The sequence below is a fragment of the Leuciscus leuciscus genome, assembly GCF_965113295.1.
Source record: "Leuciscus leuciscus genome assembly, chromosome: 3".
Lineage (NCBI taxonomy): Eukaryota > Metazoa > Chordata > Actinopteri > Cypriniformes > Leuciscidae > Leuciscus > Leuciscus leuciscus.
The window spans coordinates 44,439,477-44,462,673 of NC_138727.1; the positions used below are offsets into that span (position 1 = coordinate 44,439,477).

Sequence of the window (23,197 nt, forward strand, 5' to 3'; positions counted from 1 at the left end):
GTATAAAACACTCCATTTATTTATTTATTTATTTATTCCTGAAATATCCCCTCTCATCTTAGTGTCGGGTAAAAGGCTAATATTTTAATGCATTTGATTACATATTGCATTTACATTTACATTTAATCATTTAGCATACGCTTTTATCCAAAGCGACTTAAATGAGGAGAACAATAGAAGCAATCTATTGTAATCTATCAATATTGCGTGGATTTGTGGAATTGAGAAATGGAATTGTTTGCTTAGTTTGCATTTAACTATAGTATGTATTGTAGTACATTCAAAACAATGCTTTACATGTAATTTAGGAATTATTAAGCTATTTATCTTCGATTCAAATGTATTAAGTGTTAATAACGGTCAAATGTTGTATAAGAACATATCCTGCTTTTACCACAAGGAGCAAAGCATTTCATGTCGTGTGCGAAATGCAGGGAGATCCTTGTTGTGTTTCGTGTAATTGTGCGTTGAAGTAAACAAACTGCATTCCAGCGTAATAATCGGCTGCCTCAAGTATAGAGATTAGTTTATTTTTAATTACATCCTAAGCCTTTTTTTCAGCACCTGTCAAAGTGCATGGAGCCCTATAGGAGCTCTTTAGTATAATAAAGAACGCTTTAAAGGTTCTATATTACCAGTTCTGTTCAGAACCATATTGTCCTGAAGAATGCTTTCATTCTAAAATTGTCCTTTGTGTTAGAGTTTAGGGTTCTTTATTCCCGCCATCTGGAACTGGCAAAAAAATCCTTTCAAAGACACCTTTTTGTTGATTTTTTTTCTGGAGCTCAATCATTCAACTAACACAGATTGTCAGCACACTCTCAACAGTCAGGTACTTGATATCTTTCTTAAAAATGTCTGTAAATGTTAACTTTCAAACTGTAACTGGTTTCCCATCAATCATGTCTTTTTTTCTCTTTTCGAATTTTTTTTTTTTTTTTTTTTTCACAGAACATATAGCTTAAGTGTGACCAGCTCTCTTAATTTAAGGACATTCCGCTCTTCTTCTCGACTAAGCAAGTAAGTGACAGATTTAGGACCATGTTGTAAAAGTTTTCTATTATTATTTGGGTTTATGCATAAACCTGCCCAGTCCCAAAAATATTAGTCACCCCATGACTAATGACCCCCCCCCCACACACACACACACTTTTTCCTATTAATATTGTGAAGGGCTCACATACTGTCACAATGGCTACTGTTTGCCTTTTAGCTTAAATTATTTTACATAAACAAATGGAAGAAACACATTTCAGAGAGAAACTGCCTCTGTTACACTGAAATACACACATAATGATGGGCATGAAATATTTTACTGGAACTTTATTACGTTTTGTTTTTTTTGTTTTTCTATGTTGTATTTTATTTATTTATGTATTTAGTCATGTTAATTATCAGTTATAAATGTGAAAAACTGTTAGAGCACTGCCATTTTTGTTACAATTTCCCATCAATAAAAAATAAAGGTAGGCTACATTATTTATTAATTCACATGACTTGCAATACATATTTATTTATTTAAGAACACCACTAGAGACTACATTATAATAGTAATAAATAATAATAATAATAATAATAAACTTTAAAAAAAAAGGTATTTTCGAAGAATTTTTCTTTATGGAATCTTATAAAAAGGGTAATATTTAGCATTAAAAAAATCTGCCATTGTTACAAAGAATCCCAATGGGGTAAGATTTAGAACCCCCTTTCTCAAGAGTGTACTATTCTGTTTTATTATTATAATTAATAATAATAATAATATACACCTCTCCTAATAAGTGAGATGTTTACAGTTTTCACAAAGAGCTACAATATTGTACCTTAGGCTATAGTTAGTGAATGGTGGCATGTTTTCCTTCCGTATTCTGTAGTCAGCATTTCCAGCATCTGTGATTAGTGATGTGAGCAGTGAAAGAAAACAAGGGGAGAGGCGGCTGGGGTACAATAGAGCCCTACTAATGGGTAGCCAGGTAAACCTCTACTGAACATCTCATTAGTGAAGAGAGGGATCAGACAGAGAAGTGAAAGCTCTTTAAACAGGGCAGCTCTTACACACTCTCTCTTTTTCTGTGTTTCTTTCTTTCTCTGTGTCTGTTTCATTGGCCTAGATCTCTTCACTCTGAGCTTGAATAAAACACAACCCCAGTGTCTTAAACAATTACATCACTTGAGGGTGTGACATTACAATGAGGCTCTATATTGTGAAGGACTGGTGTCACAGTCAACCCTATATAATGTTTCATTCGCCCGGCGCATTACATGCATGCATAATGCAATATAGCCAGAAATGCTTTAAACACGTTTTAGGTTTTTATGGCACTCCATCGAAGTCATTTAGTACATTCTGCCTTGGTCTGTCGCTGTAGCCCCGGGCCTCTGGCGCTTGGCCGGCCGTCGTGTCATCACACCAACTGGGTTTTTGATGAGAACCTGACCCCAGCGCCTCATCTCTCACCACTGTCTCATTGCTTTTATTTACATCTGTCTTTAGCATTCTAATTACGCACTTTATTGCTTTAGCCTGGAGGAGTCCACGGAAGCAACGACGGGACGCTTGAGTTTTTAACTAATAATAAGGACCCGTTAAGTCCCACCCACGGGCTGACTGCACATCACTAATTATGGAGGACAGATCATGATAAGAATCACATTTCCTAATAGTATTGACAATGTGCGCGTAATACAGTGACTTCCAGGGGGTCAACTATTTTCAAGGGAAATCTAAGGCTCATTGTAAAAAGACAAAAGTGTGGGCTGCATACAGTATGCCTTTTAACAGTTTTAGTGAAATACATGTGATATGTGATAGGCCTATGAGTATACCTGTACAATGTATCGTGCTAGCTACATATCCTAGACAAATATAGCGAACAGAAATCGCGTTATTGTGTTTGTCGGCGGTTTAAAATGCTATATTTTTGGTTACTTTTTGTTGTTTACCCTCTCCTCAACCACCACCAGTTATACAAATAGTTGTATACTCTTGAATTCGCGTGTTTTTGTTGCGTTTAAAGGGTGATTTTCCTAATTATTTCTGAATGCAATTCGTGATTTAGATTCAAAATCATTTTTTGCAAACCAGCATGTCGGTTTTATTGCATGTTACAACTTAATTCACCTGCCAGAAGCCAATTACCCTACAGGATTTTGTGATCTCCTCAATATTTTACTTAACATTAGGCTAGATGTTATTTCCCGCCACTGTCTCGTTGGGTACAGCGCGTAAGACCTACACTAACATAACTTTCTAATTGGAAACAATGGTGCATCCATCCTGGTGCTCAGGAAACCATAGATCACTCAGTTGTAGGAGGAAGAGAAAACTTTTAAACGGTCCTTCACGCTTTGCAGAATTTTATAAAATAGCATCAATACCAGGGCGCAGAGTCTTTTAATGAGCTCTCAACTTTAAAGACTTGAAGGATATTAACAAGCTGCTTGACAAATGGTGCTTAGAAGCACATTAAAGACGCGGCTAATGGGGCGCATAATGACGGCTAATTTTCGATCAGATATAAATTAGAGCCCCCAACAGTTATTTGCCTTAAGGACTTTATGTAAATGATTCTGTTCTGTATAAACTGAGGACACAGAGAGAGATAGAGAGAGGGAGAGAGAGAGAGAGAGAGAGTGAGAGAGTGGGGCAGTCCTTGCGGGTATGATGAATAGATCTGCAGCGGAGCACGGCTGTCAAACCTCAATGAACACACACATCCAGCAGACAGCTCTACCACCTTCTCATTATTGCCAAATGCGCGATCTAACTGCGACTTGCTCATTTGGAACGGCGCAACAGCGTCTGAGAATAAGAGAACGCAACGTGCTGTGCGTTAAAGCCTAAATGAATTTCATGACGTGCAGGAAGAAACCCAGAACTGGGCGAGAAACATACAGGCTCATCCTAGGCTCTTTAATATTTAATCACCATAGGCCTCTTTTGAAGACACAGATTTCAACAGTATATGCCACAATCTGTACTTACAGCGTAAGAATACTAAACTGAGTTTGCTGTGAAGTAAGAATGATGTTCAATTGTTGTGTGCATTTCTTCGTTAGTCATCTTGGAAAATTGTATAAAGGCTATAGCTGGCAGATTGGAAGATCTGCCAGTTTATAGTAGCCTACATAGTATATACTATAATACATTCACATTTAAAATCTGCCAGCTGATGGTTATTGAGTTGTTTGATACATCGAATAAGATTTATATTTTATACTATTAGTTCAATATCAAATAAACCCTGAGGCGAATGATTTGTCGGTTGGCGTTTATCACGTTTATCACATTTTTATTTTTTATTTTATATATATATATATATATATATATATATATATATATATATATATATATATATATATATATATATATATATATATATATATCTTTTTTCTTTCTTTTTTTTTTTGCAATAGCTTGTGTCCTTAAATATTTATTTACTTTAAATAGTTTAGCATGTATCAAATATATAATACGCTTTATAATGAACAAAGGTGCACGTAAAGACAGGTAAAAACTTAAATTCTGCTGGTCTGGAAATAATTGACAACGTTTCGTTGTTGTTTTTTTCAGAGCAAAATTTAAAATAATTATGAAAACCGTTTAACTGTTAGGCTAAATATTGTGAGACGACACAGACCTTTTTTAAATGACCCTTTAACTGCAATTTATCCTTTTTGTATTGTTGTTATTTTTTATCTTTGAACAAATATGATTTGTTAATCATTTCAAAGGTCTGATCTATTGTTTTACAATTCTTTAGTATTTCACGTATTATCATCATCACAACTATTGTTTTTCCCATGTAATCAATTATACGTATAACTGCATGTCGCCTTTGGCACGAGTGTGTGTGTGAGAAGAGTTCAAGACATGGTGAACTTAATCGTTCATAAAGCCTATACTTGTAATTTGTTTTGTTGAAGGTGTTTTACGATTATTGCACCTCTGTGAAAAATGTGGGGGCATTTATCCAAACTATTTAATTTAAAATGAAATTCCTTATATTTGCCCCAGTTAAACGAACGAAATTCTTAGAATTATAGCCTACCAATAATATCCTACTGCCCTTGAAAAAAAAATATCAAAATGCAATGGACATCAGTGACAATAGAATAAATGTTCAAGTGCTAAATAAGGGGCTCCAACACGTCAGAGGCCTGTGGTTTGTCTTAACGTGCTTTGATGGCAAACACTTGGGGTAAATGTACAGTTAAAATATTCTATTCGTAGGTCCCCAGGCGGAGCACCGACAGTCCCTGGCTTCATTAAAATTTCATCACTATCCCTATGAAAGGGGGGAAATGTTCAGGGGAAAGAGATAGAAAACAGAAGACCTAATTATAACAAAGGAAAACAGCGCTGCCCTTTCGTTTTTTGAGTGTGACCACCATGGTTTTTAAAGCATGAGAATCACATGCATGCGATACCGCTAACAGGTCAGTGCTCCCCCTTGGATCAGTCTATTAAAGGAAGGTAGAATAAAATGACACATTCAATTTTCTTGGAAATATAAATTTAAGCGCACCCGTGTGTGTATTGAATGATCCTATATTTTAGTCTACCTCTCTGTTTCTCCCAGACTGATTTGGTTAAAAAAGGAATAAAATCCGATCGATATTTTTCGCACCTATCTGAAAGTTAAAGAGTAGCTGGCTCAGGATCGTCCATAAGTGTCAAGCAATCAGATTAATTTCCATTCCCGACGAGCCTCTCCACGTACAGCCCTCCAAGACCGACTGTAATTAACAGCTCCAGTTAATGATTACTTACTTAGTGCTAGTAATTATCTGATTTTCATAATTCCATGTGTAATTTAATAATTCGTTCATATTATCGTGTTAAGTGATCAGCTCGTTTAGGAGAACTGATTTTTTCCTTTGAAGCAGGTTAGAATTGATGAGAACTTTTGGGTCTATTTAGTCAGAGAGCTTCTATAAAATTATCCATGGCACCAAGTAATAAATTGAATGATGTTATGATTGTTATAAGGCTCTACACAATAATTGCGGATTTAATGGAATGTTTTGGAAAATAACTCTATAATAGTAACATTATCGAGGTTTGGGCAAAAAATACGAATTTTATTTCGACTTGATATTTTCAGAGTATTTTTTCCCAGTAGGCTATAGCTTAAAAAAAGTCATATTATGTCAAAAGTACTTGTTCATGTTTCAAAGGCGTTCAAAAAATGTTATAAAAAATAAAATAAAAAAACAATTCTGCTAAAATATATTACGTTCATTTTTTTTTTCAAAAGAACAAAACGAAATGCAAATTGCATTCGTCATCTGTTAAATCCCTTTGAAAATCGGCAGGAAACATCAATGGCGAAACCTCCTCTATTCAGGCGGCTGTCCGTGGTGCTGAAAGCAATTGGTACGCCTAGAATGCCATGACATGAGCGGCGCTACTGAGATGACACTCCCGTCTCTTTTTTATTTATTTATTTTTTTTCCTTTTTCATACGGCCTAACAGTGAACTGAGTCAGTCTTCAAAGGGCTGCCTATGTCGGCAGAAGAACGAGAACCATCGACTGTGGATTTAAATGGAGCCCGGCACGTTGGCAGGCGAGGTGTTTTTCTGGCGGCCTGACATCTGGCAGCGCTGTGCTCGAGGGACCTCCCCAGATCTCTATAGACTTCATGATTAGACTCTAATAGAATATTAGCATTTGCTCTCAGGTAGGCTTCTAAGGGTTGTGAATGCTAGCAGCAGCAAGTCGTTCGTGAATACACCAAGCGTAGCTCTACAGCTCAAGATGTCAATACGTCTTTTTTAAGCAAACAGCAAGATACTAAACTAATCTGAGTGCTTATTTGTGTCTTGCAACAGAAATAAGAAAAAAATGCAAATTGGTGTTAAAGACACGTGTAATCCACACATTGATCGACATAAGATTGAAGCAAACATTTACATATTATTTATAACATATAGCCCACATGTGTATATTGAAACGTTGGACGTTTGAAAACTCTGTTTAGGCCTTTGAATATAAATGAACCCATTGAGAACGTTCAATAAAATGTTAAAATTTTGTTCTTTAATGAAACACATAGTTCAATTCAATTATCAAATAGTAACTTAAATATACATTGATGTAATAAATTAATAAATTGATCCGACAATTAAACCTAAAGCAACAGACATTACAGTTACCGCAGCTAAAACAGCAATACAGCAAATACCTGTACGGATATTTTATGTGTATGTCCAAATGAGATATTTACATTTTACGTGATTGCTTCCATGAAACTCATCTTTTTCATTAAGAAAACATTACTAAACATGGTGAATTTAACAAGCAACGACTCCATAACTGTACGCGTATATTTATACAAATAAATAAGCAGATAACATACATGAAAATAATTTCAAAGAAAATGTGCTCATATATCTCTCGATTGTGCCTTCTCGAAACAACGAAAGAAAAAAATTAAAAGTGGCCTGTTTCAAGCAGTTTCCCCATTTGCTGAGGGCCACGTTTTCCTTGTTGTCTCAATATGATTTTCTCAAGCAAAAACGTGGAGGGAATCCCAATAAATATGTAATGAAGTAAACATTACCTCACATGATAAATAGTTCATAAGAAACATAGCCAGAGCGCAGGCGTATTGCAACAGATATTTGGCGGAACAAATCCCATTACTAAAAACAATTGAGCCTCACTTCGTGTTCAGTATAATCCAGTATGTTCTATTTTAATAACTAAGAGGTCAGTTATAGCAAATGTATACGTCCTAAATCCATATGCTTTCACATTAAAAATATATGGATATTCTCATCGCCAATTGCCTAATTTTAGGCTATGTTTATCATTATTAAAATCACAGAAGTGGAATTAAGAAGACGACAGACAAAATTATGCATGTAACAGCTAAATCAATAATTTACAAGGAGCTGTTGGTTATCATCTAATAATGTTGCAGAATCGTTCGTGGAGTTAATTCGTGATGTCCTTTTTTTCTAATGAACCCTGAAGTAACACCAGATTGAAGCGTGACATACTGAGAAATAAATATTTCAAATGAAAAACATTGACAAGACACTGTCACCCTTTTGACCTGAAGTTTTTCCCCCCTTAGGGGTGATCAGTTTATAATTACTGGTGTTGTGTGTAGCTTGATACAGAACACTTTCTGGCAAATGACTAAAATATGTTATTTCGCTTCAGGCAGTCTGTCTGATTGAGGCTTAAAGAGTCTCACTCCTCTGCTATAGAAAGTGTGCTGGAATAAGTGAGGAAAAACGAATGGTCTTACTTGATCAGTCAAACGATCCTTTAAATGATTCCACATCCCCTTTGCGTAATACGTGACAGTGATTTGGTATTTTCAAATGTCTTTTTTGAATGTCATGAAATTCTGGTTCAATGCACAAGTTATTGATGATTGAAAAAGGTGTGAGATAAGAAATATTTTACAAATCGTCTCTAAACAGTTTTAGGAGTCTCTCGACACGTCGTGTTGGTCTTCTGCTCGAGCTAGACGCAGGCCGAGTATTTCATGCGTTTTTGTTTCTGCCTCTGGTTGCAAAACCAAACCCGCACAACGTTCTTTTTGAGGTCCAGCTTCTCTGCGATGGCTGCGATTTTCTCTGAGGATGGACGGGGCTGAATAGCAAAATAAGCTTCGAGGGACCTTTTCTCGGGAGCCGCGATGGAGGTCCGCTTCCTCTTCTTCTCGGCCCCGTTGAAGAGCTCGGGTTTGTTCAGTTTCTCTCGGTGAGACTTTTCAGCCTCCTCCAGCCAGGCTTGCAGGATGGGCTTCAGGGCGATCATGTTGTTGTGGGACAACGTGAGAGATTCAAACCGGCAGATGGTACTCTGGCTTAAAGAGCCTACGCCAGGAATCTTCAGGTTGGCCAGCGCTGACCCTACATCCGCTTGGGTCACGCCGAGTTTGATCCGACGCTGTTTAAAGCGCTCAGCGAATGCCTCCAAGTCTCTGGGATCTGCATCCACGTCGCTCATGCAGCCCATGTGGGATTGCAGCCCATGGGCGTGAGCCATGTTGATGGCAGCTTGGTGCATGTGGTTCATGCCTGCCATGTGGGCAGGGTGCGCAGGCGTGGAGACCACCGAGCCGTCTGGCCCGGCCATGGCTCCAGCAAGTGCCAGTCCCGGGGTGATGTGGTCCAGCAGGTCGCCCTCCAGTCCCTGATGCGGCTGGTGATGGTGGTGATGATGGTGGTGGTGGTGATGGCTCCCGAGAGCTGACGGGTGCGAGATGGGCACGGACGACGAGGAAGACGAGGAGGTGCACGGAAGCGTGTTCATGGTGTGGTAGGTTGCGTCCGGCTTGTAGGGGCTGTGATGAGGAGGGTGATGATGGCTTTTGGTCTGCGAGACTATATCCACCGCCGCCAGAGCTTCCGCGCGGGCCAACAAACTCTCATCCAATCCGCCGAATATATTGCTCTGCAATTGCAAATAGAATGCACACATAACTGTCAGCAGGGAATTCGCGCTCCACTCCGAGCTTTTAAAACATTTCCAGCATGTAAAAAAAAAAAGAGAAATCCTAAAAAAGAACACACAAAACAAGACACATGCAACATCCCAGGTCATAAAAATTAATACGAAAGGCAAACCCGGCTGAATACATAAGTTGGGGGGGAAAATGGAGGTGTTGGGTGATTTGCTGTGCAGGCATGAAAAAAACATCAAGCAGAAAAAGTGGGCTGTCAAAATGTGCCTTTAAGCGGTGATTATGCAGAATACGTACCGGTGGGGTTGGGAGACATGCTCGGCGCATCGCCTCGGAGCTGCCGCCGCCGCTGCTGATCGTGTTGCTGTGTCTGGACGACGAGCAGGACGAGGGCGCGTTGGAAGTCAAAGTGGAAGAGGACGAGGAATGCAAACTGGAGTATTTGGCCTCGGCCAAACTGGTGTGGGTCATGGCGAAAGCCTGCTTGCTGTTCAGAGACATCATCATCATATTTGCGATCGAGTCTTGGCGAGTTCCTTTTAATAAGTTAAGACTCCGCCTTCTTCTTCTTCGACTGGAGTTCAAGCCCAGTCGCTGCGCGGAAGCCTCAAGTCTCTGGCGCTGCAACGAACGTGGAGAGGATGATGCACCAAGTCTCTAGATAGCTCATCTAGTGCTGCCTGATGCTCTCAGAGAACGCTCTCCTGGTCGCTCCGTTGCGTGCCGTGGCTTGAGATGTGTCGCGAGCACCAGTAAGCCATGCAACCTGTCGGTAAACTCCTTCAAAGATTACGTCAACTCTATTAAAACGCTCCACAGAATTTTCCTCCGCCCTCACAAAATATCGTACATTTGTCACAGCGGAATCTGATGCCTTTGGTGAGTTTGTCTTTACTCACGTTTTTAGAACGAGTGCAAAAAGTTTCTCCTCTCTTCTCTTCGCACAAATCTCCAAAACGACGTTGCTCAAAACAATATCGCTCGTTAACCTTTATCCCGAATCTTGTTGAATTTGATTTTGGGATAAAGGTGACAGTCGACTACATTCAATGCTGCGGGGACTCGATCTGTCTGTGCTCCAAGGCGAAGGGCAGGCTGCGTCTCTCTCTCTCTCTCTCTCTCTCTCTCTCTCTCTCTCTCTCTCTCTCTCTCTCTCTCTCTCTCTCTCTCTCTCTCTCTCTCTCTCTCGCTCGCTCGCCCATTCTCTTACTCCCTCTCCTCTTACTCTCTCGGCTGTACCTGAAAAACCTTTCATGATTTATTATTCTTCATTAGCCACAGCGCCGCTGGGGACTCTGCGCATGGGCAGTTGCAATGACTGCAGCTGGTATTGTATGATTCTTCAATAAAGTTATTGTGGAAACCACAATGGTTAAATGAGTAAAAGGCAACGCAGAACTGTATTATAAAATCAAACATTTTATATTTCAATGTCCATGTTCAACAATAATACCAAGAAAGTATATTTTGAAATGTACCTGCACGTTGTCGTTTATGTTGCACCGACTTGCATGTGTGATTAACTTTCACTGTGATACAAATTATTCGAAAGATTATGTGTGTGTTTTTTTATTTTTTTTATTACGCAAGTAGCCTATAAGCTTTTGTCTCAGCGAAACGTGGATGAATATGAAGAAATCACCACAGACAGCCTCATCATCTGCTGTCCCTGTTGGGCGAAATAAATCAAAGTAAAACGCACGACTATCATTCCATTATAGCGAGGTAATTTGATATACCGACACGCATTAAACAAATTATGTCCAGTCGGATTTAGAAATATTGAATTTAAATTTAATTTGTGTATTTGTTCGAGAACCATTCACTAATTAACCTGCTTTGATTTTATTTAGAAAATATACTGTTGACGAATTTATTAGTTTTCCCGGTTATTGAAATAATAAATAGGAAAGACATCTTAGTTACTATTGAGCGTGTATTATGAATTTGATGTCTCAACAGAATGTGAAGTATTTCATTAATGACACTAAAAAGCAGATTTTTTACAACTCTTTAGGATTTAATTGCAAACCCAATACAATTATATACTCGTCGCAGCGGGCTATTATCATATCTTCGTTCTAATTAGACTACTTCATCAGTGATTTAATTAAAAACCTTTAATCATGTTCTAATTAACAAGGCAAGTCTAATTTGTTTAATCTATTCGAGTCCACTGGATGGGGTAATTGATGCATCATAGCGACCGACTATAGCCTCGTGTGTAAAAGTGCACAGCTAACGCGAGATCCAAATTTTAACTTAAACTAAAAAAAATTAAATGCATCCAATTATCATTTCTTATTTTCAACATTTTTATAAACGGTAATGACAATACATAGTTTAACAATAATGAGTTAATATCTGTCGCATATATGCCACATGTGCAACATTAAAATACCTAGCCTAATTACGCAAATGCATTATTCTGTGGAGATTCTTTGACTTGTTCACGTAAGTGTAGCCTATATACTGAATATAGCCTACCAGTATGAATCATTATCAATGTCTTAAAGGGTTGTTTTTCATCAAATTTATAGTAATTTGGAAATTAAATAATGTGCTGCATCATGTCTCTGTTTGGGAAAACGCACCCTTACACGTTGTCTATAACAAGAAATAACTTCAATAACTTAAGTCTAAGGGCTAAATTAAGGAAAATTAAGAAAAGTCTCAGTTTCAGATGTATGTATAGATGTATATACAGTGTTTATATATATATATATATATATATATATATATATATATATATATATATATATATATATATATAAACACTGTCACGGATCCTTATGTACAGTTTGTGTGTCGACGTGACATTAGTCCCATGGCAATGACAACATTGCCGATGGTGCAGAAGCCAGAAGTACGGTATACCTCTCCAAAGGGAGGGCCACCCCACGCGCCTGCTCAGGAGACTTCAAGGCCCAATCAATGTCTCCTTGTATATACCCAGAGACTGATTTATGATGAAACTTTAACGAAATCATTTATATTTCACCACCCCTAAATCGGCAAATGAAATTTTCATTCACAATGAAGCACACAAAAGTATATCTAACGTCAAATAAATCAATTGGGCTCCGCTCTGAGGCGATTGAGTTTGAGGAGTAGTTTTTGCTCACTGTAGCGTATTTATCAGGGCGATTTAAGTGCTCAGCTTTAATACATCAGGTTAAAAGGAATCTAGGGCCAGTTATAAACATTGCCGCTAAGTTAAGACTGTGTCTTGACTATGACCATATGTAATTAGTTAAGGCTAATCATTCTTACATTTCTGATTCAAGTCCTTTTTATCTAATTGACTTAAAAATAATAATAATAAGTCTTGAATAATTTTTATTTATTTTTTTATAAAAAAAATAGATGACTAACTTGTGAGACCAAACAGTTTATGCAGCCGGCTACTGAATTTTAATAAAACACATAACTTCAGTACCAGTAGCCACATATGCGTCGTTTGCACGTGCATGTGCAGTGCGCCCTCTGTACACAATCTACTAATAATACATCGATTTGAAATTGCATTGCATACAAGTAATCATTGACATTTAGCCTTTTAACATAAAAAAAGATACATATCACCTTTTTTTTAAGGAATTTCTTCAACCCCCTTCCTCTGTTTTTTGTCTCTCTCTGTGTCTATTTGATGATATTGTGCTTCAATTTGTATTACCAGACAGGTGCTTTTAGCAGCTAGGTTTGCAAAGATTTTTCTCCTCCTTCAAAAGCCGTGTCCGCATACTCATAAATACACTTTTATTTTCCCCACTAAGAAAGGGTGCTCTCATAGGAATTCTGACTAAAATTGAGCTTCATAGACATTTTCTTTTACATATAAATAACAGTGCACCAGTAGCAACAACCCAAAACAGGAGGAGGGGGAAAAAAAATAACAGCCAGACTTGATGTACAGTAGCTCAGGTGACTTGTTTGCTTTTTTTGACGTACATCAAAATCAAGGTATGCCGCTGTGGAGCTTGTGTGCTTTACACAAAGACATTCTCATGAGCATCCCTCAGGAGCCGAGCACGTTAACAATCCCAATTACATCCGGACCACCAGAGACAGCTGTTTTAATACCCACCGCTCCTTTGTGCCACCAACACAGTCACTGCAGCTTGCTCTAAGAACACAGGGACAAAGGATGCATCACCGGAATGTGAGAGGGAAAGAGAAAGCTTGAGATAAAGTAAAGGAGAGATAAAGAGTAAAAAGAAACATTGCGAATGTGCCATGCATGTGGGAGTGTGCAGGATATTTAGAGAGAGAGAGAGAGAGAGAGAGAGGGGGGGGGGGGGGGGGGGATCAAGAATGTGTGCGTGAGGAGAAGACTCAGAGAATGTGTTTGTGTGTGTGTGAGAGAGTAAGAAAGAGAGACAATTCTCTTTTTCTTCCCTGTTCTCAGTAGCTGGAGTTAAATTCGCAGCAACCTTTCTCAATATGCTGTTGACACTCACTATAGGAACCAGTGAATGCAAATAGGGCATGGCTTTAGTAATTATCTCCAAATAAGCAACATTAGACCTCCCTCTGTCCCTTTTCCCTCAGAGCTTTTAATATTTGAAACGGAAGAGGCAATGGTAATGCATTTCCACGCAAACGGGAGGCTTTGAGAACGATATATTACATCCTCAAATGTAAGTAAAACCAGGCAGTTTGAGTTTGAGAGACAGGACGTCATCCAAGCAGATTACATGCCTAAAAAATGTTTCTTTGACACCAGTAACTACCAGCCTATAGTAGCAAAGCCAGTCTCGATCTCAGTAATGTTCATCTTCTCTAAGACTTCAGGGCAGAGCAGGAGAAGGTCAATCCTCATAATGATGTCACATACCTCTAGGTCCTCCAAATCAATATACTGTAGAGGGGTTCACTGCACCTGTCATTGCTTCAAATAAGGCACTGGTAAAGAATCGTGGCTTTGTATTGGTCTCACTGGATGATATGAAAAATATCAACTTCCCTTTTGGCATTATTCATTATTTAATTGTAAATCTAGGAGTTCAAGCCATCATATACCATAATAAATAAATAAATAAATAAATAGATAAGATCCATGTATTTAATTTCCGTATTCTTAATAATTTTTTGCTGTAACTTTCACCAGAGTTAATTGCAATTACACACACACACACACACACACACACACACACACACACACACACACACACACACACACACACACACACACACACACACACACACACACACACACACACACACACACACACACAAATATACACATGTATGTATATCTGCTATCGTGAATGTGCAGGTATGTCAGCTGTATTCCTTATGATTGCTCATGGACTGCTTCTGAATTCAATCCAATACAGCTGAAAATTCTCTCTTCCTCTCTCATTAATCTGGCTGTACCAGGTAATAATATATAGCATGTCATGGGTTGTCTAATGCTTGATGCTAATTGACCCCCTTTCCGCCTCTCTTTCGCACAAATGAAAAGGTTTTCCCCATCCTCTGATGGAGCGTGTCACTATCTGATCCAACAAATTAAAGAGCTCTCACTTGTCACACTGTCACTGCATGCAGGCTCCCGCTCATCAGCCATAATTATCATTTTCCCCTCTTCATCCAATCGCCTGCCAAACACGCTATTTAAAGTTACACTGAGGCGCAACATGCCTGTATTTGTGTGACATGATTTTGAGAAGTACCTTATGTTATGGTATCTGAGAATGTGCAGAGATTCTGACTTTTTTAAGGGGTGTCTAGCTGTTTTCTAGCCCAGGTTAACTGCTAACACATTACATGTGTTCACGTTCCTGACATCTACGCAACGGAGATCAAAATCAGGTAGGACCCAATATTTTGAAGCACAAACTATGATTATCAGACATCTTTGGTTATAGCTGATGGTGGTATCTCCATTTTTGTAGCTTTTAATATTTGTATGCTTGAAAATATGCAAATTTAGGTGATACCTTTTGCACACAAGTTTACACTGGTCAATTGCAGCTCTTTTTTTTCATCAAAAGCCTCTGTTCGTTTTTGCTACAGTCATATGACTCCCTTATGTTTCTCCCTCACATCTCATTATGTGTGATGAATCTCATCTTTGTAACAAAGTGCTTGGTTTCTAAGTCATTGAAACATCACAGAACAGTGTGTATTCTGACAGTTCCCCTCCCATCCCACTTCTTGGAAAATGAAACATTTATTAAGATGTCAGTTAGGTGAGCAGAACTATACAAAAATACAGAAATGCATTGAGCTTGTTTCATAATCGGGGCAGAGAGTTGGATTTCATAAGATAAAAACTCCTCAGAACTTTAACAGCGTGTTTTACAATACAGCGCACTCACCGGCAGGGTCAACCTCAATGAACGTGATGTGGTATTAATGATGTAAGGTCATACAAAAGCTTTGTTATTGATCATAAGCCTTTATTTCAGATGCAGTACTTCACAATTATTGGACATCATAGTCAATAAATGTAGAATTTTCCTCAAGTTCATGTTGTGTTGGATAAGCAAGTTATTGATGAGTTCATGCATTGATACCAACGACGTGTGAGTTTGTTCATTGCCCAGGATGTCCAAACAGAAATGATAATTAGGTCAGAACAATGCAAAGACTCTTATTATACATGACACTTTACCTGCTGACTTTGTGTGAGTAACTTTATAATGTATGCACTGTACCCTTGCTATTGACAAAAATGCCTGGGCCTGATCAAAGCACAGTATTCAGTGGATTTGTCAGGGCCATGAAGACAGGGTCTGTAACACTAATGATCTTCAAACGCTTCCCCATTGCACCAGGAGCTGCATGACTTCCAGGCAAGTCCCCCCTCCACCCCCAAGAGAAGCCTTAATTGTGCTTGGCTTGTAGGGTGACAGGTGTCAGAGGGCCCCCTCCTCACCCAGCTCATCCCTCTGAACAGAGGGCCGAGTCTTTTGCAGCCCTCCATAAGCTCATTATTAGCATGATAATATAACAACGTGATGTTGTTCTAACATGCTGATGACAGTCCTCAAAAAATCTACCAAACACGTAATCTTCACAATGATAAATTTGGTTTAAAAAAATGTGTAGCCTTAGGAGTACGCTGATGTTATGGCTGATGACTGATAAATGGCTGATTTTCAAATTCTATAATTTATACTATATATATATATATATTTTTTTTTTAAATACCTAATTTAGAATTCACAACATTATAATGTACAGTACTTTTTATTAATTACTGTATATTATGATGTCTAAATTCATATAAAAATATTCATTTTGAGGCAAAAGGTTTAACCGTTCTTAAAATATGAATATTTTTATAATTGAAATACTATTATAGTTTGCATTTATATTTTGTATTCAGCCAATTCAGCGATTTTTTTAAAAACTTTTTTTAAAAATAATATCAGTCGTTTTTATTAATTTTATTTCAATTTTAGTACTTTAAGTTAAACTAAACAAAAACGAGAAATGTTGTAATAGTTTTTCAAATATTTTATTTTATCTAAGACAAATGTTTTTTTGTTTTTTTTTTACAAAAATAATCCTACATTTGCAAGGGTAATCTAAATGTTAAAAATAATTATATATTGTATGTTGTATTATATATTATTAAATATGTTAATATATGAAGAGTTCAGATGCAAAAGCCTCTAAGTGCCATCTGAAATTTTCTTCTAGAATGATAATTTTTATCATGCTCGTATATTTAAGTTCAGTAATTTCACTTAAATGACAAATAATAGGCAATTTTCATTGCCATTTAAGTGAAATTACTGAACTTAAATATACGAGCTTGATAAAAATGATCATTCTAGAAGAAAATCTCAGATGGCACTTCAGATGGAACTCTTCATATAATATTGACAGATAACTGATAATGTATTGTGTAACCAATATATTGTGCATCCCTCCACCTAAAATACCTGAAATGACAAATGTTCTTGTTTGTGAAACTGTATAGTGATTAAATATATACAGATAACAAGGCACAGTGTGATGTGTTCGAAAGACCAACACTGTCTGCTGCACATATCTTCAAAGCCTTACCACAGCTGGTCTGAATCTCATGGGTTGGCATCCAGTGTAGTGGTGAATAGGAGATTAACGATAACGAGCATCTGATAGCTAGCATCGCTTTAAACCTGGAGATGGTGCCCTTACCCTCGATTCATTTGGAAATAAAGAGAGAGAGAGAGAGAGAGAGAGAGAGAGAGAGAGCAGGGGGGAGGGAGTAACCTTTCCTAGCCAAGGTCCACATGGACAGTGTGTGTACAGTGAGGAGAGGAGTTTGTCTTACATATCCAGCTTGTCATCAGCTACACAATCCGTGGAGGGCTGCCATCAGTACCACATACTGAATAAACATGAATATAACATGAGCTTTTGCTTATGTAACATTTAGTGGTCACAGTGTGTCTGTCGTGATAAAGAGACGGACAGAGAAATGACAGACGAGGATTGACACAAGGATTCTCCGAACAAATGTTTTATTTTTTAAAAACAAATATGCTAGTTTTGACAAGGATTAGGAAACTCATTTCTGAGAGAGGAACTGAGCATTAATACAAACAAATATGAGCTATGCAATCAGTTATTGCTTTTTTACACAAAAGAAGATATTTTGAAAGAGGATGTCTTGATGTGATTGATTGATTGGTTGGTTGATTGATTGATTGATGTAGTGATTGTGCATGCAATAGAAGTATTTAATTCATAATATACTGACTTCCCTGTAGCTCAAAGAGTAGAGCGTGGCACTAGCCAAGGTTAAGGGTTTGATTCCCTTGCATAAACTGATAAAATGTATACTTTAATGCAATGTAAGTAAGCATCTGCCAAATGCAAACATGTCATGTAAATTACTTTCAGAATATCTGCTTTTGTGTTCGGCAGAAGAAAGTAATACAGGTTTGAAATGACACGAAGGTGAGTAAACGATGACAGATTTTTCATTTTGGGGTGAACCATCACATTAAAAATGCATGCTATGGCTGTTTATTATGTGACATGGAATAATTGATGAGACTTTATAGCATAGAAATGTTATAATTCACTTCCAATTCTAAATACCTAATCCATATGAACGGCTAAATCTGAAAAAAACATCAACAAGGCTTCCAAAACGTGCTTGCGCCTGCGCGTAATGAACCTGTGTAAAAGGTTCTGTCAACTCCCAGATCTGGTCGTCTCCCAATCTGGCAGCAGAATTGACGAGATGAGATAATTAGCGACTCTCCCTCTCCATGACTCTTTTCTGTTGGGGCTCTGCGAGACTATTTGGCATTGCACATCTCCGTAACGGGCTTGTTTAAGTCTGTTCTGCAAGCCCCTTCGCCAACCCCCAGCGGAGGGCAGCTCGCGAGACCCCGTCGCGCTTTGAGGACCACTTTGGAGCTTTAATCCACTCCAAATGTGCTGATAATTCTCGTTGCCAGGCCACTCTTCTCTCTTGCCTGGTGTCACAAGAGTGGTCTCACGAGATCCGATCAGCCAATGATAACAAAGTAGCCAGATGTCTGGTGCTGGCATAGTCCCAGAAGCCAGGCAGCGGTACGCGGCAGCATCCGCCATGGGCCCGAGATCAAAGCTACCTGAGATTACTTATGGGCACAAAATATGTGTTGCTTATTCTACAGTTCCCATTAATAACAATCTGGGCGAATTTGTATTTCTAATTAACTCTTTCTTTTGGGTGCAGAAGTGCTGTAGGTTTATCGGGGCCTCCGCAGATTTTTCTGTTCTTTTTTTTTTTCACAATGTGAGCAAAAAGCAGGAAGACCCTGAAGTCGGATGTTGCACTTTTTGAAGAAGCAATATCAGCCGATGGTGCATTTTTCCCCCTCCCCTGTTTTAAACAACAAACAAACAAAACAGAGATTAAACAACCCTGATTATTAATGACACCATGTTTCCATTTTATTTGCCCTGCTAATATATTCACCTTAAAATATGAATGTCTAATAGATAGATGCTGATAGATTCAGCAGTGATTTTGTATGTTTGTTTCAGACAACTTCAATGTCTATTGTATTAAATTAAACCATTTTTTGGGGAATAGGCCTCCATCACAGTCTGCGTGTCGTCACATCCAGCTCCATTAAATCCGTAATCTAAGTTCCGTCTGCATTATTGTCAATGGATAAACTAACTTTGTTGAACTTGACAAAAGAAATCTATATTTCGAAAGCTTTATTTAGTCTTACACAATACCCTAGTCACAGTAATACACGCACGAGTCAGGGAAAGAACAAATGTCTTTATAATGCAAAAGGAGAACACATAGGATAAATAGTCAAAACTACACATTAACACCAACAATACCGGCCAGGGAACTTACTCAAACTGAAGGCTTAAATACACAGAGCAAACAAAAGAGCTAACAAGATAATTAATGAGAACACAGGTGAACGGGATGATTAATCAAACAAACTGAGAAACTGGGTCAAATGACAAACACAGGGAAAACAGAACACATACATGAAACAACCCTATCATAAATGTGTAATCTTCCATTTTAATATAACATTATGTGAGCAAGGCGATTGTCAATGTTGCCGGTGTCGTCACGAGATAAATGCAGTTATTTTTGAATAATCAACTTTGGGCTGGAAATATTTTTTTCTAATCATTGATGATTGTATCATTACTTAATATTTTAAGGGATGTGTAACCTAGTTCTAATGCTCTTTAATGTGATATGTTGTTCGTATTATATTCTTGCATTTCTTTTATAACTCTGAAGTACTGCGCATGCACAGCTTGTGTGTTCACTTTTAAATCATGAAATATGTGTTGGAGGAACATGTCACAATTTTTCTTTGTTTCATAATACCCGATTAATGATTGTAAACAGTGGTTGATCTATTTTGGTGAAGTATCTGAGATTAACTGTACATCAATAAAACACAACAATCCCATATACGGTCTACAACGGAAGTTATTTTATGCCACTGTTTGAAGCTTCTGCTTTTCGAATGCGGAAGTGTGATAAATGCCTATTCTTCAAACAATGAGCACTTTTGGCCCTGGTGACTTAAAATGCACACTCATAGAACACGCTTTTCACAGTCTCACTATTTAGTTTCTCACTAACAATATTCAGCAGTGTATCACAGGAGAATTCCGTCATTATCGGAAATGTTCACAATATCATCTCATAATGTATGTTTATAAATCATTCTGTGATTTGGGATGGAAATTACATTTTATAAACATTTATTTTTATTTTTATTTTTTAGGCTGACTGCTTTGGCTCATTTAACATTTTATGTACCCTAAATAGAGTGCTGCAGGGATACCAAAGCCCTACGAGTTAGCATTTTAGCACTTCCAGTTCAATAGAGAGCCTAAGTCCCTCCCCTCCGCTTCCGGCTCATGGGACCTTATTTCGGAAAAAAAATATGTATGGTAGTCAATGGCGAGAGACAACTTATCTTTTTATTCCGTGTGAACTGTGCCCTGAATTACACATATGATGTTTGTCAATTTAAAAGATAATTATGAAAGTCAAGAAAGTCGCAGTTTGTCATAAAACAGAAGAGTAACATTTAGTTTTATGTGAAAATCGCTCAATGAACTACATCTCTCGTCTCGCACTATGTACGTCACCAACATGGTCTCGTATTGTGTGCAGTCTGGTACAAAACACTCAGGCATGACGGCGTAACGTTACGATTATAACGTAAGACTATAGAACAAATGACAGACGTTAGCTTCAGTAAAGTTAGCTTCATTCATTGAGAGAAAAGGTACGACGTCACGTGTGCGCCTTTTGGGTTTGTAGTCTTTGTAATTACGTATTTTCACAGTCTTATACCTCAACAGTTTTACATCAAACTGCGACTTTCTTGACTTCAAAATGTATCTTTTAAATTGACAAACATCATATGTGTAATTCAGGGCACAATTCAAACGAGATCAAAATATTTGTTGTCTTTCGCCATTGACTACCATACAATATTTTTCCGAAATAAGGTCCCATGGTGGTCAACCGGAAGGGGAGGGACTTAGGCTCTCTATTGTCCTGAAGTCAATGTTGTTGTTGTTGTTGTTGTTGTTTTTTGTTTTTGTGTGTGTTTTTTTGCTTAATGCTTGAAATAAGGTCTGGGGTTAGATTTTCACGTTTCATTCTACGACATAAAATACAGCAGTATTTTTTTTAATAGATTTTACTTGTCTTGAAAAAGGCAGTTGCTAACAAGAGGCTAAATGGGACTACAGAAGGACATTAAATGTCATCCCTTTAAATAGGTTAACTCATCTACTCACCAGTCTGTTTGTATAACCTTAGTGTGCTCATAATCATATTGTGTTCATGATCTCAAACTTTCAGGGAACATATTTAAATACAAATTTAAAGAGCTTTCAGAGCCTACGTTTAGCTTTTTACTTCTGTTGATTGTATTTAGGCTTCAAAATTCATATTTGTGAAGATTATCATGATGAATATAATGTGTATCAATCATAAACTTTTGTTGGTCACAGAGCTCGTTTTCTGCAATAATCCAAAAGGCAATGGATTTTGTTGAGGGAACCAGGGGAATGCTAACTTCTGGGTTGGCCTACAAAAATACGCCAATGTAAATGTACAAAATAAATGTATATAAATATAAAAAATATTATATAAAAAAAATAAATGCAAAAAATTGCACAAGTTTACAAAATAGCAACTTGTTTGGAAGTAAAATACACAGAATATCTGCTTCTATACATTGATACATTTACTTAATGTACATGGATAACAACAATAAAAGTCCTAACTTATCTTAAAAATTAAAAACAAAATGTTAAAAAGTGTGTATAAATCAATTTACTAAACAATTAATGATTTAAACCAATTAAATCTCATAATCAGAAATTACATGTATTATTTTGTGGTGTTGTTGGGCCTGTTATAAAAATTGCAATGATTAAAAAAATTCTACTTATTTATGCATTTGAAAAGTGTTTATTTGGGGTTTAAAGTTTGTTTTAACACGTATCACTATTAAATGTATTACTGCTGCTAATATGATAAAGAATGTTTGAGGCCAACATTTCAAAGGTTTGAATAAAATAATCTTTGCTCTCTATGTAGTCTATGTAAATGAACACACTTCTCTTATACTGCTATGGCTACATCTATGGCAGAACGTTCAGTTCTCCAGTTTCTTCTGAATTATTTTGAAGTTGAACATTTGTTTTTCTTCCATTGTCAGTGTTTCTTTCAACCAGCTCTAAGAAGTTGTTGTTTTCTCCTTTAGGCCCTGGACTACTTTTATTGAGTTCCTCCACTTATTCCATCTCATGTGCACTATTCAGTTTGTAAATATTTAGAATAGAGCACTGCCTTTAAGGAAGAGAAAACAAAACCGGCTCTGCATCATGTTTTGGGAAGGCAATTGTTGCTTCCTTTTTCACTCACCGAAGTATGCAGCCTTTTTTATCTCCAAGAAACTCATGCATATTTCTGTGTTTATGTGTCTACTTTCAAGTCCATTGTTTAATGTACAGATGGTATGCATTTGGAGGTGAGGTACCACATGCACTCAGTCATTTATTAATTATTAAGCATTGAAAGTATTGCTTCATGTCCATGGTTGATGGGAGGGAGTCCCTCCTCCCTCATAGTTATGAATAAGAAAAAGAATAACTAAGTGGCTGTGTTGATGTGTGAATCATGCAGGTTCCTATCTAGATGAGCAAGGCATCTCTTGACATGCTGTCTTTGCTCACTGAGGAAGTAGTGAGGGTTGGCTCTCGTGATTAGATCTAGTTAGCAGGCTTTAAATATTAATACCGTTCAATTCTATA

The 23,197-nt window shown here is 37.5% G+C and overlaps 1 protein-coding gene across 1 annotated transcript in view; it reads right to left on the reverse strand.

The window, feature by feature from the left end:
• Window positions 1-6,996: 6,996 nt before the first annotated feature.
• pou4f2 (POU class 4 homeobox 2) overlaps window positions 6,997-23,197 on the reverse strand; it is a 192,613-nt gene continuing 176,412 nt past the window's right edge. Inside the window, exons 2-3 of the mRNA XM_082163265.1 lie at window positions 9,725-10,594; window positions 6,997-9,417 (exon numbers count right to left, since the gene is read on the reverse strand). Of these exons, the coding sequence (XP_082019391.1) occupies window positions 8,482-9,417; window positions 9,725-9,937 (1,149 nt within the window). The 5' untranslated portion in view covers window positions 9,938-10,594 and the 3' untranslated portion in view covers window positions 6,997-8,481. The remainder of the gene's footprint in view (window positions 9,418-9,724; window positions 10,595-23,197) is intronic.